A 12657-nucleotide genomic window follows, 5' to 3' on the forward strand; every position below is an offset into this window, starting at 1 on the left:
TAATAATGGACTTCTTCAGACAGGTGGGGATGACAGCCTGTTCCAAGGACAGGTTAAATATGTCAGTGAATACCGGGGCCAGTTGGTCGGCACAGATTTTTAGGACGCGGCCGGGGATACCGTCCGGTCCTGCTGCCTTCCTGATATTCACTTTCTTAAAGGTCCTCCTCACCTCATGTTCTGTTACCCTGAACACTGAGTCTCCATCAGCAGTGTCCCCCCCCTCCATTGCAGTGGATTGTAGGCTGGTGCTGTTATTCCTAGCCTCAAACCTCGCATATAAGGTATTGAGATCATTTGCTAAGGAGATGTCACTGTTCAGCTTGAGGGAGGTGCCTTTGTAATCTGTCATCGTTCTGAGGCCCTGCCACATAGCTCTAGAGTCAGCCTGTTCATATTGAAGTTCAATTTTATCCCTGTAGTGCCTCTTTGCTTCTATCACTGCCCTCCTCACGTTGCATCTCGCCACCTTGTGGTCATTCATGTTGCCTGCCACAAGCCCGGCGTTGTAGGCTGAGGTGTGCGCTTTCAGAGCCTCGCGGACGGATTTGTCTACCCAGGGCTTTTGGTTTGGGTAAACTCTAATTCTGGTAGTGGGGATTGTTTCTTCCACCAAAGTACAAACAAAGTCCAGCACTGTCTCCGTGTAGTCATTAATGTTATCTGTGTTATCTCGGAACACCCCCCAGTCTGTACATTCAAGTGCAGCCTGTAGCGTTTCCTCTGATTCCACAGACCATTCTGCACCTCTCGCAAGACTACCGGGGCGTGCTTGAGACTTTGTTTATATTTTGGAAGAAGGAAGATGGCGTCATGATGATGATGTTGATGTATGCTAAGGACAGACACGCACTATAGCATCTGATCCAATGGCACCAAATTCAACACTATGGGTAATAGCGTTAGCAGTGCACCTATCGGCTCTAACTGTAAACCTATGATCAATAGGGGGGGGAAATGGAAGTTAGATAAAAGGACGGAAGGTCAGAGGGCAATGGATGCCATGACACCATGGCTTTCACAATCTGCCCACTCCGAGGAAGAGGAACAGAACGAATATTCATTCTGCCCTGGGCTTGGCGAAATTACGGCCGACACCTCCGACGACGATAACCAGGACCTGATGGCCGTAATACACAGGAGTAATGGACTAACTTTACCTGGATATAATTACCTGGGACCAGGTAACTCTGTGCCTAATGGGGAACCCACTAATCCCGTGGACGAGGCGACTAGGGAGCATGATATAACCTATAGTAAGTACCTCGATCACGGCATTATACCCTATATATCCATCAATAAGGCCGTTTATTGAGGACAATACAGGACTAGCGGGTAACCTAGCCAGAGGCATATTCCATATAAAGGAAAAGCTAGGGGAGGCGGGGATACTCCCTAAAGTGTCAGGGAGTTTAGAAGACATGATACATTCCACCGACCGTCCCCCTGTACAGGATAGGCCAATCGGAGGAGGGGACCATAGAAGGCTAGAGGAGGCGGGGATACTCCCTACAGTGGCAGGGAGTTTAGAAGACACGATACATTCCACCGGCCGTCCCCCTGTACAGAATAGGCCAATCGGAGGAGGGGAGAAGAGGAGGATCCCACCAGAAACACCCGGACATCCTACGAAACGGCTACGTGGTGAGACGGTGGGCCAGGAGGAAACGGCAATATCTCAGACCCCTCAGTCGAATGACAGTGTAATCGAAATGGATCTTACCCAAGTCGATACCGGGCCAGAGGGTACGGATGTTGTTGACGTTGCCCCGTATCCGGCAGGAGGACCTGTAGGTGAACCGTCAGGAGGTGGAGGCGCGATACCACCTCCGGTCCTGATTGTAAATCGGGCTATATGGAATGAGAGAGACGGACACGTGATCACAACATCCACAAGGAGGTTCTTCTTCCACAATGAAAGAGGCATAACAGAAGGCACGATGAGGTCATGGAGATCGAACACCGTCCCTACACAGCTTAATGGAGTCGTACATACACAGGGCTCTGATGTATGACTGGTATTATGCAGACTATAACAGCATGAAGGGACAGTGGCAGTCCAATGATCTACAAAGGCTATTAATGGACTATGACTGTTACAAGCCTATGATAGTGGAAGCCGAGTATGCAAACTTCCAGTGCGTGACGGAGACCGAAATAGGTGGGACCAAGGTTACAACCAAGCATACAATAGATAGCAGCAAAATAGACAACATAGAATGGTGTCTGCCAGTTCTATGGCAAATTTTAAATAGACCTTATAAAAGAGTAAAGTAGAATAGACAGAGTAAAATAATGCAATAGTGCAGTGCAATAAAATAGTTATCATCTACCCTCCCTACCTGTCTCTCTGTCTCTGGCTCCTCTACCCTCCCTACCTGTCTCTCTGTCTCTGGCTCCTCTACCCTCCCTACCTGTCTCTCTGTCTCTGGCTCCTCTACCCTCCCTACCTGTCTCTCTGTCTCTGGCTCCTCTACCCTTCCTACCTGTCTCTCTGTCTCTGGCTCCTCTACCCTCCCTACCTGTCTCTCTGTCTCTGGCTCCTCTACCCTCCCTACCTGTCTCTCTGTCTCTGGCTCCTCTACCCTTCCTACCTGTCTCTCTGTCTCTGGCTCCTCTACCCTCCCTACCTGTCTCTCTGTCTCTGGCTCCTCTACCCTCCCTACCTGTCTCTCTGTCTCTGGCTCCTCTACCCTCCCTACCTGTCTCTCTGTCTCTGGCTCCTCTACCCTCCCTACCTGTCTCTCTGTCTCTGGCTCCTCTACCCTCCCTACCTGTCTCTCTGTCTCTGGCTCCTCTACCCTCCCTACCTGTCTCTCTGTCTCTGGCTCCTCTACCCTTCCTACCTGTCTCTCTGTCTCTGGCTCCTCTACCCTCCCTACCTGTCTCTCTGTCTCTGGCTCCTCTACCCTCCCTACCTGTCTCTCTGTCTCTGGCTCCTCTACCCTCCCTACCTGTCTCTCTGTCTCTGGCTCCTCTACCCTCCCTACCTGTCTCTCTGTCTCTGGCTCCTCTACCCTCCCTACCTGTCTCTCTGTCTCTGGCTCCTCTACCCTCCCTACCTGTCTCTCTGTCACTGGCTCCTCTACCCTCCCTACCTGTCTCTCTGGCTCCTCTACCCTCCCTACCTGTCTCTCTGTCACTGGCTCCTCTACCCTCCCTACCTGTCTCTCTGTCACTGGCTCCTATACCCTCCCTACCTGTCTCTCTGTCACTGACTGGGGCTTAAGACTGAGTGAGTTGATAGAAAAGTCTTGAGTTCATTGTTTACCAGGGATTCCATCGGCTGATTTCCAAACACAAGGGAATTTACTAGTTGAAATGGAAAGATGAAATACATGTGCCAGCGGCTTAGCAATAACTTAAAGGCCAACTTGCAGGTTAAACCCTACTCTTCAGTTATGGGTAGTTTACATCATTGGTATCTAATTTCATTATTTATTTATTTCCATTTGACGCCGGAAATGCCACTCAGAAAGGGTTAAAAAGGTCCACGCACGAATAACATGCACGGAGCAAATCTAAACGCTTATCAGACGCTAGCAGGGCTGTGACGTCACTCGAGGCAACCTATGCCTTATGCCCGTCCGGGTCATAGTACTACTGGCTATGGCTCTGGCTAACGTTACCCCGCTAACGTTAGCATTATGGCTACTGTCGTGAACCATTTTAGATCGGGGCATGTAGAGGAGTTTGGGGAACGAGTTAAATGTGCAGGTCCTCTTCTCAGACCTGTGGGGCAAAGCACTGCACACTAGTGTTGTAAAAAATATCGAAACATCGATACATATCGATTCTGAATATTTAAAACGGTTTCAATACTAATTTCCCGGAAAAAAATTATATATATTTTTTTTTATAAGGAAGTTGCATTGTTCATTTCAATACCTGTAATAGTACAGTAGTCCACACACACACATGTGCATTCAGTTAACACTTTAATCGCCATGGGTTAAATTCATAATTTACCATCCCTCGCCAGCTCTATTTGTCTATGGAGAAGTTCCCCTTCTTTGCAGGGCTATAACTTTTTAAATTCTATTGCTAAATTGCCATTATTATGGCCCATTCAATGTCCTATATGTATTGTTCAGGGTGTAGCAACGTTAAACTTTTTCATTCACATATTCATACTAAAATATGGTCTAAAGTATAAGTATGTTTTTATCGTTTTCTGCAGCTTTCTCCAGAACTTGATTTATAGCTCCAAATGCATTATATTGATGATGAAATACAGTTTGATAGCGATCTGTGCCAGATAATAAATTTCAACTGGAGGTACTTCTAGAAGTTTCTACGTATCATCTGATGATGACCGGATGGGCGGGGGATCGTTTATAATTCCGTGGGCAGCGTTAGATGATTCATCCAGAGTGTGTCATATGTTCATCAGAGCAGTTAGTAAAGAACACGTTAGAATATAACGCTGAATCTTACCGTAGCTTCCTCGCGCCACTGGCAGATGAGCGTGGAACAGAATTTTTTCTATTATGGGATGTAGAAATGCCCGATGCATTTCCAGGTTGTATAATAGTATATACGTCCAAATCATGTTTTTTTTTATAGTTATTTGCACCGATCGATGTTCACTGTATCAAGACGGAGTCTCTCTAACGATAGCGAGTGGCCGGACCACATATGGATGAGCACTACCGGTTCAAAGGTTAATATCCGGTTGGCGATCTGCCGATCGGCCACCAGATGGCGCTCTTGAACCGCTAGAGAGTTGAGTGGAGCTTTGCACTGTCTCAGGGCTCCGGAAAGGAAATATGATTTCGATGACAGATTTTTTAAATATTGACATCAAAGACGAGTTACAGTGTCTTCGGCAGAATGAGCATGGCTCGGAATGACGTGAAAACTCGTTCCCGGCGGCGTGTAGCTTTATGCCAAGCAAGCAGTGCAAAAATTTACCGTAGTGGCGTGCAGTAATGCGCCTTTCATTTTCCGCCGCCCAGCGCCCAGGTCGCGCGGAAATAGGCTGTCTATTGCCATTCTCTTTGACAAACTCTAACCTTAACCAGCTCCTTAACAGCGCCTAAACTTAACCGTTCTAACCTTAACCAACTCCGAAACAATGCCTAACCTTAACCTTAACCTTAACCATGCCTAACCTTAACCATAGAAATTATATTGCCATTCTCTTTGACAAACTCTAACCTTAACCAGCTCCTTAACAGCGCCTAAACTTAACCGTTCTAACCTTAACCAACTCCGAAACAATGCCTAACCTTAACCTTAACCTTAACCATGCCTAACCTTAACCGGCGAAAGAATACACGTTAAAAAAAAATCACGTTAAAAAATATTTTCGATGGGATTCGAACTCGCCAGCAAACGAGCCATAGGATCCACAGCCATGTGGCCTTGCCAATTGAGCTATTTCTAGATACTGAATAAGGGGCGGTGACTTATATATATTGAGCTCCGCTCGTGTCGAACCAAGGCGGGATCTCATGCGCATGCGCGGGCACCTCGCGCGAGCACGCCGGCGCACGCACGCACCTGAGCGAGCACGCCGCCGCCGGTGCACGCACGGTAGCATTTGTCTAAGCGGGGCCTGAAAAGAAGGGCGCTTTACCGCACTGGCGTGCGGTGACGAATGCGGAAGCATTTTTGCACTGCTTGCTTGGCATTAAGGAAAACGCTTCCCGGCGATCATAGTGTTAAGTCGGAATATGGCGATCTCTCAGTGGCGAGGGTCTGCGTGGGAGGGACACGCCGCCCTCGTCGCTTCCTGATTCTACTGCGCAGGCGCACCAACCGACCTGTAGGAGTCGCTGTCCACAACGTCCGATCCCCACCCACCAGCTTCCCACCCCCTAATACTGCCAATTGTATTAGTATGAACGACCAGCCAAGCTGGTAGCAACGCCAGCATCTCCTGCATTTGTGGCGAGCGCCTTGCCCACTGTGCCACCTAGCCGCCACCAGGCAGTATTTCTATCGTTTAACAGAGTTGATGGGTCCTGTGAGAACCATGGTGCTACTTTAGGGGTGCATGTTTGTCAATAAATTTTTTTTATTATCCATTGTAAAAATCTAAAAGATATATCTGACTTACAATGGATGTTACTATTCATTATGTCTTCCATAATAGTCCAGCAGATATGTGAAAAATCTTGCACTTTACGATAAAAGCATGAAATTTGGCACACTGTTAGATTATGCCCTAAGACAAATCTGCAATGGCCCTATAGCTAAAAATCTTTCTCAGGGCATATTCTAACAGTGTGCCAAATGTCATGCTTTTATCGTAAAGTGCACGATTTCCTAAAATATTGCACCTATCTACTGGGCTATAAAGGCTTGGTCATTAAAACATTTATAATTTCTCCTCAGGGTTGTATACGATCTAGTTTTTGCTACCTTCACGCTCCTTACACATGCTGTGGGACAGTGGTTACTAAAATACAGTGGGAATACTCCACTAGCTACAATTTTGTCAATACGGTTTGAAAATACAAGGTCAATTAGAGTGGATTTTGATAATAAAATTATTATATGTAAGTACTGCTAGTACTGCTTCTAACTGTGTGCTGCTTGTATGTCTGTTGTGTCTCCCTCCCTCCCTCCCTCCCTCCCTCCCTCCCTCCCTCCCTCCCTCCCTCCCTCCCTCCCTCCCCCTCTAGTTCTCCTGTGCCTCTCCCAGTCACATTTGGCCAGACAGCAGCTGTGAGGTGTGGGTGTGTAACAGCGATGGATATGTAGGTCAGGTGAGTTGAGTTCCATACTGTCCCAGTAGCCTTATTCACTCTGTTATATACTAGGGATATGAACTACACAGTTTTTTTTGCTAGTCGACGTGTCTGAGGCATCTATTGATAAGTCATCTATCAACAAGTCGTAGTTTTTTTTGTGTGCATCTTTTTAAGATTCTGACCTATCGGCTTAAGAAAACACACTACTGTATATGTTATATGGCTTAATGCACTATCAATGTAAGATTATTTTCCCAGATGGGCCTATTTATTTTCCCATATCATATGGATTTGCTTTTTCCACACTTATCACCGACCATTCCAACAGACCGTGTCTGCACTGTCCTTTCAGCACCACAATTGCGGAGCGGAGATGGATGTTGCCTCTCTGTTGTGTTCTGCATAACAGTATACGGCTACATTGATCTGTTGTCTGTCTGTCTACACCGGTTTTTAATAAATGTTCAATGAATTCATTCTGTCTGTTCGATGCAGAGCCATGAAATAAAAACCTTTTACCTTCTGATGTTCATTCAGATGGCTAGCCGCTCCGCGTAGACACACATTCTACATGTTACATATACTGCAAAGACTTCTGGAGGTACTGATGCCTTCTCCATGTCCATGTGTTGTACAGGTGTGTTTATTGAACATCAAGGATGAGCCCACAGTAGAAGCATGCATTGCTGTCTGCTCCGCTAGGATCATCTGTATCGCTGCTGTACCTGGCCTGAAAGGGAGGTAGGTACACACACACACACACACACACACACACACACAGAGGGCGGCTAGAGTCATCTACAGTATATTAGAGTCTAACGAGGTCAGTTTATGAATTAGATCGTTGGGCTTATTTAAGGAACATTATGTGAAATGCGCTTACCATCTTCTTCAGAGTTAGACAGGAAGATAGATACCAATTTCCTCTTTGTGCGTTCACTAGAAAGCCATCCGGCTGCAAGCTAGCCTAGCTTAGCACAAATCGATAGAAGGACCAGGCTAGCTGGTCCATATCCACGTCCATTAATTTGTGCTAAGCTAGGCTAGCTTGCAGACGGATTGCTTTCTACTGAACGCACAGAGGGGAAATTGGTATATCTCCTTGTCTGACTCTGGAGAAGACGGTACGTGCATTTCACATAATGTTGGTGTGTTCCTTTAGCATACCCCAGTGAGTCCACTGAGTGTGACTAGAGGTTTATATTCTACAGAACCTTGTACTGTATAACTGTGGGTGCAGCTAGCCTAAATCAAGCCTAGCCTAAACCAAGCATAGTCTTAACCAAACCTAGTCTAAACCAAGCATAGTGTAAACCAAGCATAGTGTAAACCAAGCCTAGTCTCAACCAAGCCTAGCCGAAACAAAGCCTACAGTAGTTAAACACATGAAGAAACATTTCTTCCAACATATGACAAGAGTCTGATGTAGTCAGACTACGTCCCAGAGGGGGTTAATACAGGAACACTTGACTTGAATCTCAGGTCCAAAATGTTGACTCTGGTTACTGCAGTGACCTCTAACCTGTTTGGAGTTTTGTTCACTTCAACCAATCAGTGTTGTGCTTTCTCTGGTCTCCTAGGGAACGTGGAATAGAGCCCGCCCCTGCTCATCCCCCTCCTGTGGTTGACTCCGCCCCCTCCCAGCAGCAGCTCCATATCTCCATCTCTCATTCGTCTGTAGAGTTGACGGCACCCCCTGCAGGTCCCACCTCCATGGTTTTACAGCCCATTTTCACCTGTTGTGTGTTTGTGTGTGTACATGCATGTGCGTCTTGTGTTAGTGAGACCCTTAATGTTTTGGGCATCTGGGTAGTGTAAAGGTACAAGCACTCATCTACCGATGCAGAGACCCGCGTTCAATCCTGTCAGCAGTACCTCCAGCTTGGTCAGTCATCCCTACCAACATTTATCAGTGTTCACTGGTGGGACGTCGTGGGGTATGGGTCCTGGTTGTTGTAATAGCGAATCCTACTGGTTGGTCATGGGCGCATGTTCAGCAGGGATGGGATCTGGGGGAGATAGCGTGAACCTCTGCATGTGTTACTCTCTCCCAGTGAAACTCCTAGCTGTGGTAGCCTACACCCTCCTCAGACCGACAGTAGGGTAGTCTACACCCTCGACCAGACCGACGGTAGGGTAGTCTACACCCTCTACGGACTGACAGTCGGGTAGTCTACACCCTCCCCAGACCGACGGTAGTGTAGTCTACACCCTCCCCAGACCGACGGTAGTGTAGTCTACACCCTCCCTAGACCGACGGTAGTGTAGTCTACACCCTCCCCAGACCGACGGTAGTGTAGTCTACACCCTCCCCAGACAGACAGTAGGGCAGCGCAACGACCAGGAAGGGAATTGGCATAACAACTAAACCGGAGAGAGAATGGGAGCCTTCATGTTCAGACTCTGGTAGGCAGACAGGAAGCTGTCATCCTGCTGACTGTGTTTATCTTCATGTTCAGACTCTGGTAGGCAGACAGGAAGCTGTCATCCTGCTGACTGTGTTTATCTTTATGTTCAGACCCTGGTAGGCAGACAGGAAGCTGTCATCCTGATGATGAGTGTGTTTATCTTAATGTTCAGGCCCTGGTAGGCAGACAGGAAGCTGTCATCCTGATGATGAGTGTGTTTATCTTTATGTTCAGACCCTGGTAGGCAGACAGGAAGCTGTCCTCCTGCTGACTGTGTTTATCTGTATAACAGGAGAGGGGGCCGAGCTGGTGCCGTTCGACAGCGATGACACGGATGATGAGGATTCTCCTAGCCCCTCCTCCACCCTACAGAGCCAGGCCAGCCACTCCACTATATCATCCAGCTATGGTAGTAAGTATATACAGTATGCACACACACACACTTGTGAATGACACAGCTGGGCCTAATCTTAGCCAATAAAAAAAGACCTTTTTCCGATTTTTCTCCCATCCCACTGTTTAGTCGTTATGCCAATTCCCAACCCACTTCCTGGTTGTTGCGCACTCCCCCCTACTGTTGGTCCGGGAGGCCGGAGACTGTCTCATGCTTTCCTCCGACAGCGCAGATTCTCACCGGGAGAGTGTAACGTGTGGAAGGTCACACTACCTCCCTCCAGATCCTACCCTCGCTGTGCAGGCGCCCCAACCGAACTGTAGGGGTCGCTGTCCACAACGCCCAGGACCCACCCATCAGCTTTCCCACCCCTAACACTGCCAATTGTGTTAGTATGAACGACCAGCCAAGCTGATAGCAACGCCGAGAGCTGGATTCGAACCCAGCGTCTCCAGCGTTGATGGCGAGCGCCTTGCCCACTACACCACCTAGCCGCCCCTAATCTTAGCCAATTTAAGTGTGTGTGTAGTCTTCTAAAAGCACATGATGGAAAACCAAAATTTGTTCTACTGACCGACTCTGTATCTGTGACACACGTTCTCTCTCTTTCACTCTCTCACACACACACGCACACAAACAAACAAACAAACAAACAAACAAACAAACAAACAAACAAACAAACTCTCTCCTCCCCCCAGCAGAGGAGGCTCCAGGCTCTAAGGACATGGCGACTGAGACGACCAGTAGTGAGGAGGAGCAGGAGTTCCAGGCCGCCAGCCCCTATGGAGCTCCAGGGGTCCTGGGAAGTGTCGGCGAAGGCCGCGCCCACACAGAGAGCCCCATGGACGGCCGCGCCATGCGCCGCTCTTCCCGTGGCTCCTTCACAAGGGCCAGTCTGGAGGACCTGCTGAGCATCGACCCCGAGGCCTACCAGAGCTCTGTGTGGCTGGGCACTGAGGACGGATGGTACGCAGCTACTGGCTTCTGAAATGACATGTCCTAACATTACCAAACCATAGTAAACTAGACATGACAAGGAATCCATAGATACCAGCCATGTAAACTAGAGAAAACAAGGAATCGATGGATACTAACCATGTAAACTAGATATAACAAGTAATCCATAGATACAGTACCAACCATCTATACTAGAGATTATAAGGAATCCATAGATACTAACCATGTAAACTAGAGATAACAATGAATATATTGAAATTATTTATTCGGAATAACCCCTTGAGATGTAGCATCTCGTTTTCGAGGGGCTCCTAACAATACAATGTATATACATTTTCAGAAAAAAAAAACACACAAAAAACATTGGACATCGAAACAGTCTACAACAACAAAATCAAATGAGAAATGACATTACAAAATAAGTAAACCAACATACAAGATCACAAAATAAACAGGACAAACAAAACAAAACACAAATCAAGCAAGGATAGGAATTAGTGCACTGCAACCCTGCCCAAGCCCGCAAGCTGTCATCAGATAAACATTTGGATGTAATTACCGCAGCGCGCAGGGAGAACTCAGAGGAGAACTCGAGGGAGAACAGTGATGACCCTCAGGTGGATTGATGAACAAATGAACCGGACCGAAGTGGCATTGGTTGTGTTGGAACATAGCCAGTTGGCAAACGTTTTAATTTGTTCTTGGATGTATGTAGCCGGTTGGCGAAGTTTTGTTAACGTTGTTCAACGCGTTGCTGACGTCAACAGCGAAGTGGTGAGTCTGATGTTTATTATTTGCTGGGTGCTGCTGCCCTGTTTTGTTGTGCTTTCATTATGTTGCTCTGCTCGAAATCTGATTTCTGTTTTCTGTTTGTTTGTATAGTGACTGAGTAGGCTATTGTGTCGTGTGTGTGTGTCAAAGAAGATTCTATAGCCTTCAATACGCTTTACGAGGCTGTCTAATAAGCGAGCACTGGGACGGCATTCTAATAAGAGCGAAACAGGCTATGTAAATGCTTCTTAGTTTTCAGCGTGATATGCGTTATTTAGGCAGACCTATTGGACATTTTCGTTTTTGTTTATTTATTAAGTTCATATAAAACCGTGTTTCGAATATTTAAAACAAATACAAAAAAAGAATATTTTAATAATAATAATAATTTTTTTTCGGGTTTTCACACGGGCTAGGGCTTAAAATATTATTTACAGTCGGGCCTATTTTCGGGCAGGGCCTGAAGTTCACGGGCTCGGGCTGGGCACGGGCTTTATTTCAAGGCCCTTGCAGACCACTAATAGGAATGGATCGTTACTTCGTACGAGATAAGTAGTGAAAGTCATGATAGTATGCAGTATATAAATGATAAACTAGAAATTATCATCTAAAAACATGTACATGTACTATGAAAGTAGGAAGACAGCGCATTTTTTAATAAATAAAAAGATGAGATGGAACGAGTATTTGCAGGTAAGTTATTCCAATCAGAAGGGGCATTGAACAAAAAGGCTTTCTTGGCTGTTGCTTTTGAGAGTGTTGAAAGTGTAGGTATGGAAAAATAGAGTTGGCTAGAATGCCTTAAATAATAATTGGAATAATATGGAGTCAAGTATTGTTTTAGATATTGCGGATAATTAAGATGAATACATTTGAAAATAAATTGTAACCAGTGGCGCTGTCTTCTTACAGTGGGAGAGGGCAAATTCAGTGTTTCCTACATTAGACGGTGATGAGTTGTAAAAGGGCATCCAAGAGCAAATCTGTATAATTTATTGTAAGATGTATTGAGAGGAATGAGATTTGTTTTGGATGCAACCTGGTAGACAATATCTGCATAATCCATAAATGGCAAAATAAATTGAATTACAAGCTTCTTTCTAACAGAAAAAGTTAAGCAGTTTCTGGAGCGGTAGAGAATACCCACACTAAGATAAATATTTCTTACGATATGATCAATGTGACACTTAAATGATAGTTCAGAGTCAAGCCAAACACCCAAGTATTTTGTAGTATAAAAACATATTTATACTTTAGACCGTATTTTAGTATGAATATGTGAATGAAAAAGTAGAACGTTGCTACATCCTAAACGATAGATACTTAACGTTGAATGGGCCATAGTAATGTCAATTTAGCAATACAATTTAAAAAGTTATAGCCCTGCAAAGAAGGGGAACATCTCCATAGACTTATAGTGGTGGCA

General features: G+C 46.1%; 1 protein-coding gene across 2 annotated transcripts in view; it reads left to right on the top strand.

Annotated features, from left to right (window-relative positions):
• The window catches only part of LOC311241720 (rho guanine nucleotide exchange factor 17-like), a 107269-nt gene that overhangs the window by 40043 nt on the left and 54569 nt on the right, over positions 1-12657 (top strand). Inside the window, exons 9-13 of one of the 2 annotated variants that reach the window (XM_084330601.1) lie at positions 6633-6716; positions 7339-7442; positions 8282-8403; positions 9402-9521; positions 10202-10469. In XM_084330601.1, the coding sequence (XP_084186727.1) occupies positions 6633-6716; positions 7339-7442; positions 8282-8403; positions 9402-9521; positions 10202-10469 (698 nt within the window). The remainder of the gene's footprint in view (positions 1-6632; positions 6717-7338; positions 7443-8281; positions 8404-9401; positions 9522-10201; positions 10470-12657) is intronic. The other variant, XM_084330602.1, reaches the window with a different exon arrangement.

This window comes from Notolepis coatsorum (genome assembly GCF_963971535.1).
Source record: "Notolepis coatsorum genome assembly, chromosome: 1".
In the NCBI taxonomy this organism is placed as follows: Eukaryota; Metazoa; Chordata; class Actinopteri; order Aulopiformes; family Paralepididae; genus Notolepis; species Notolepis coatsorum.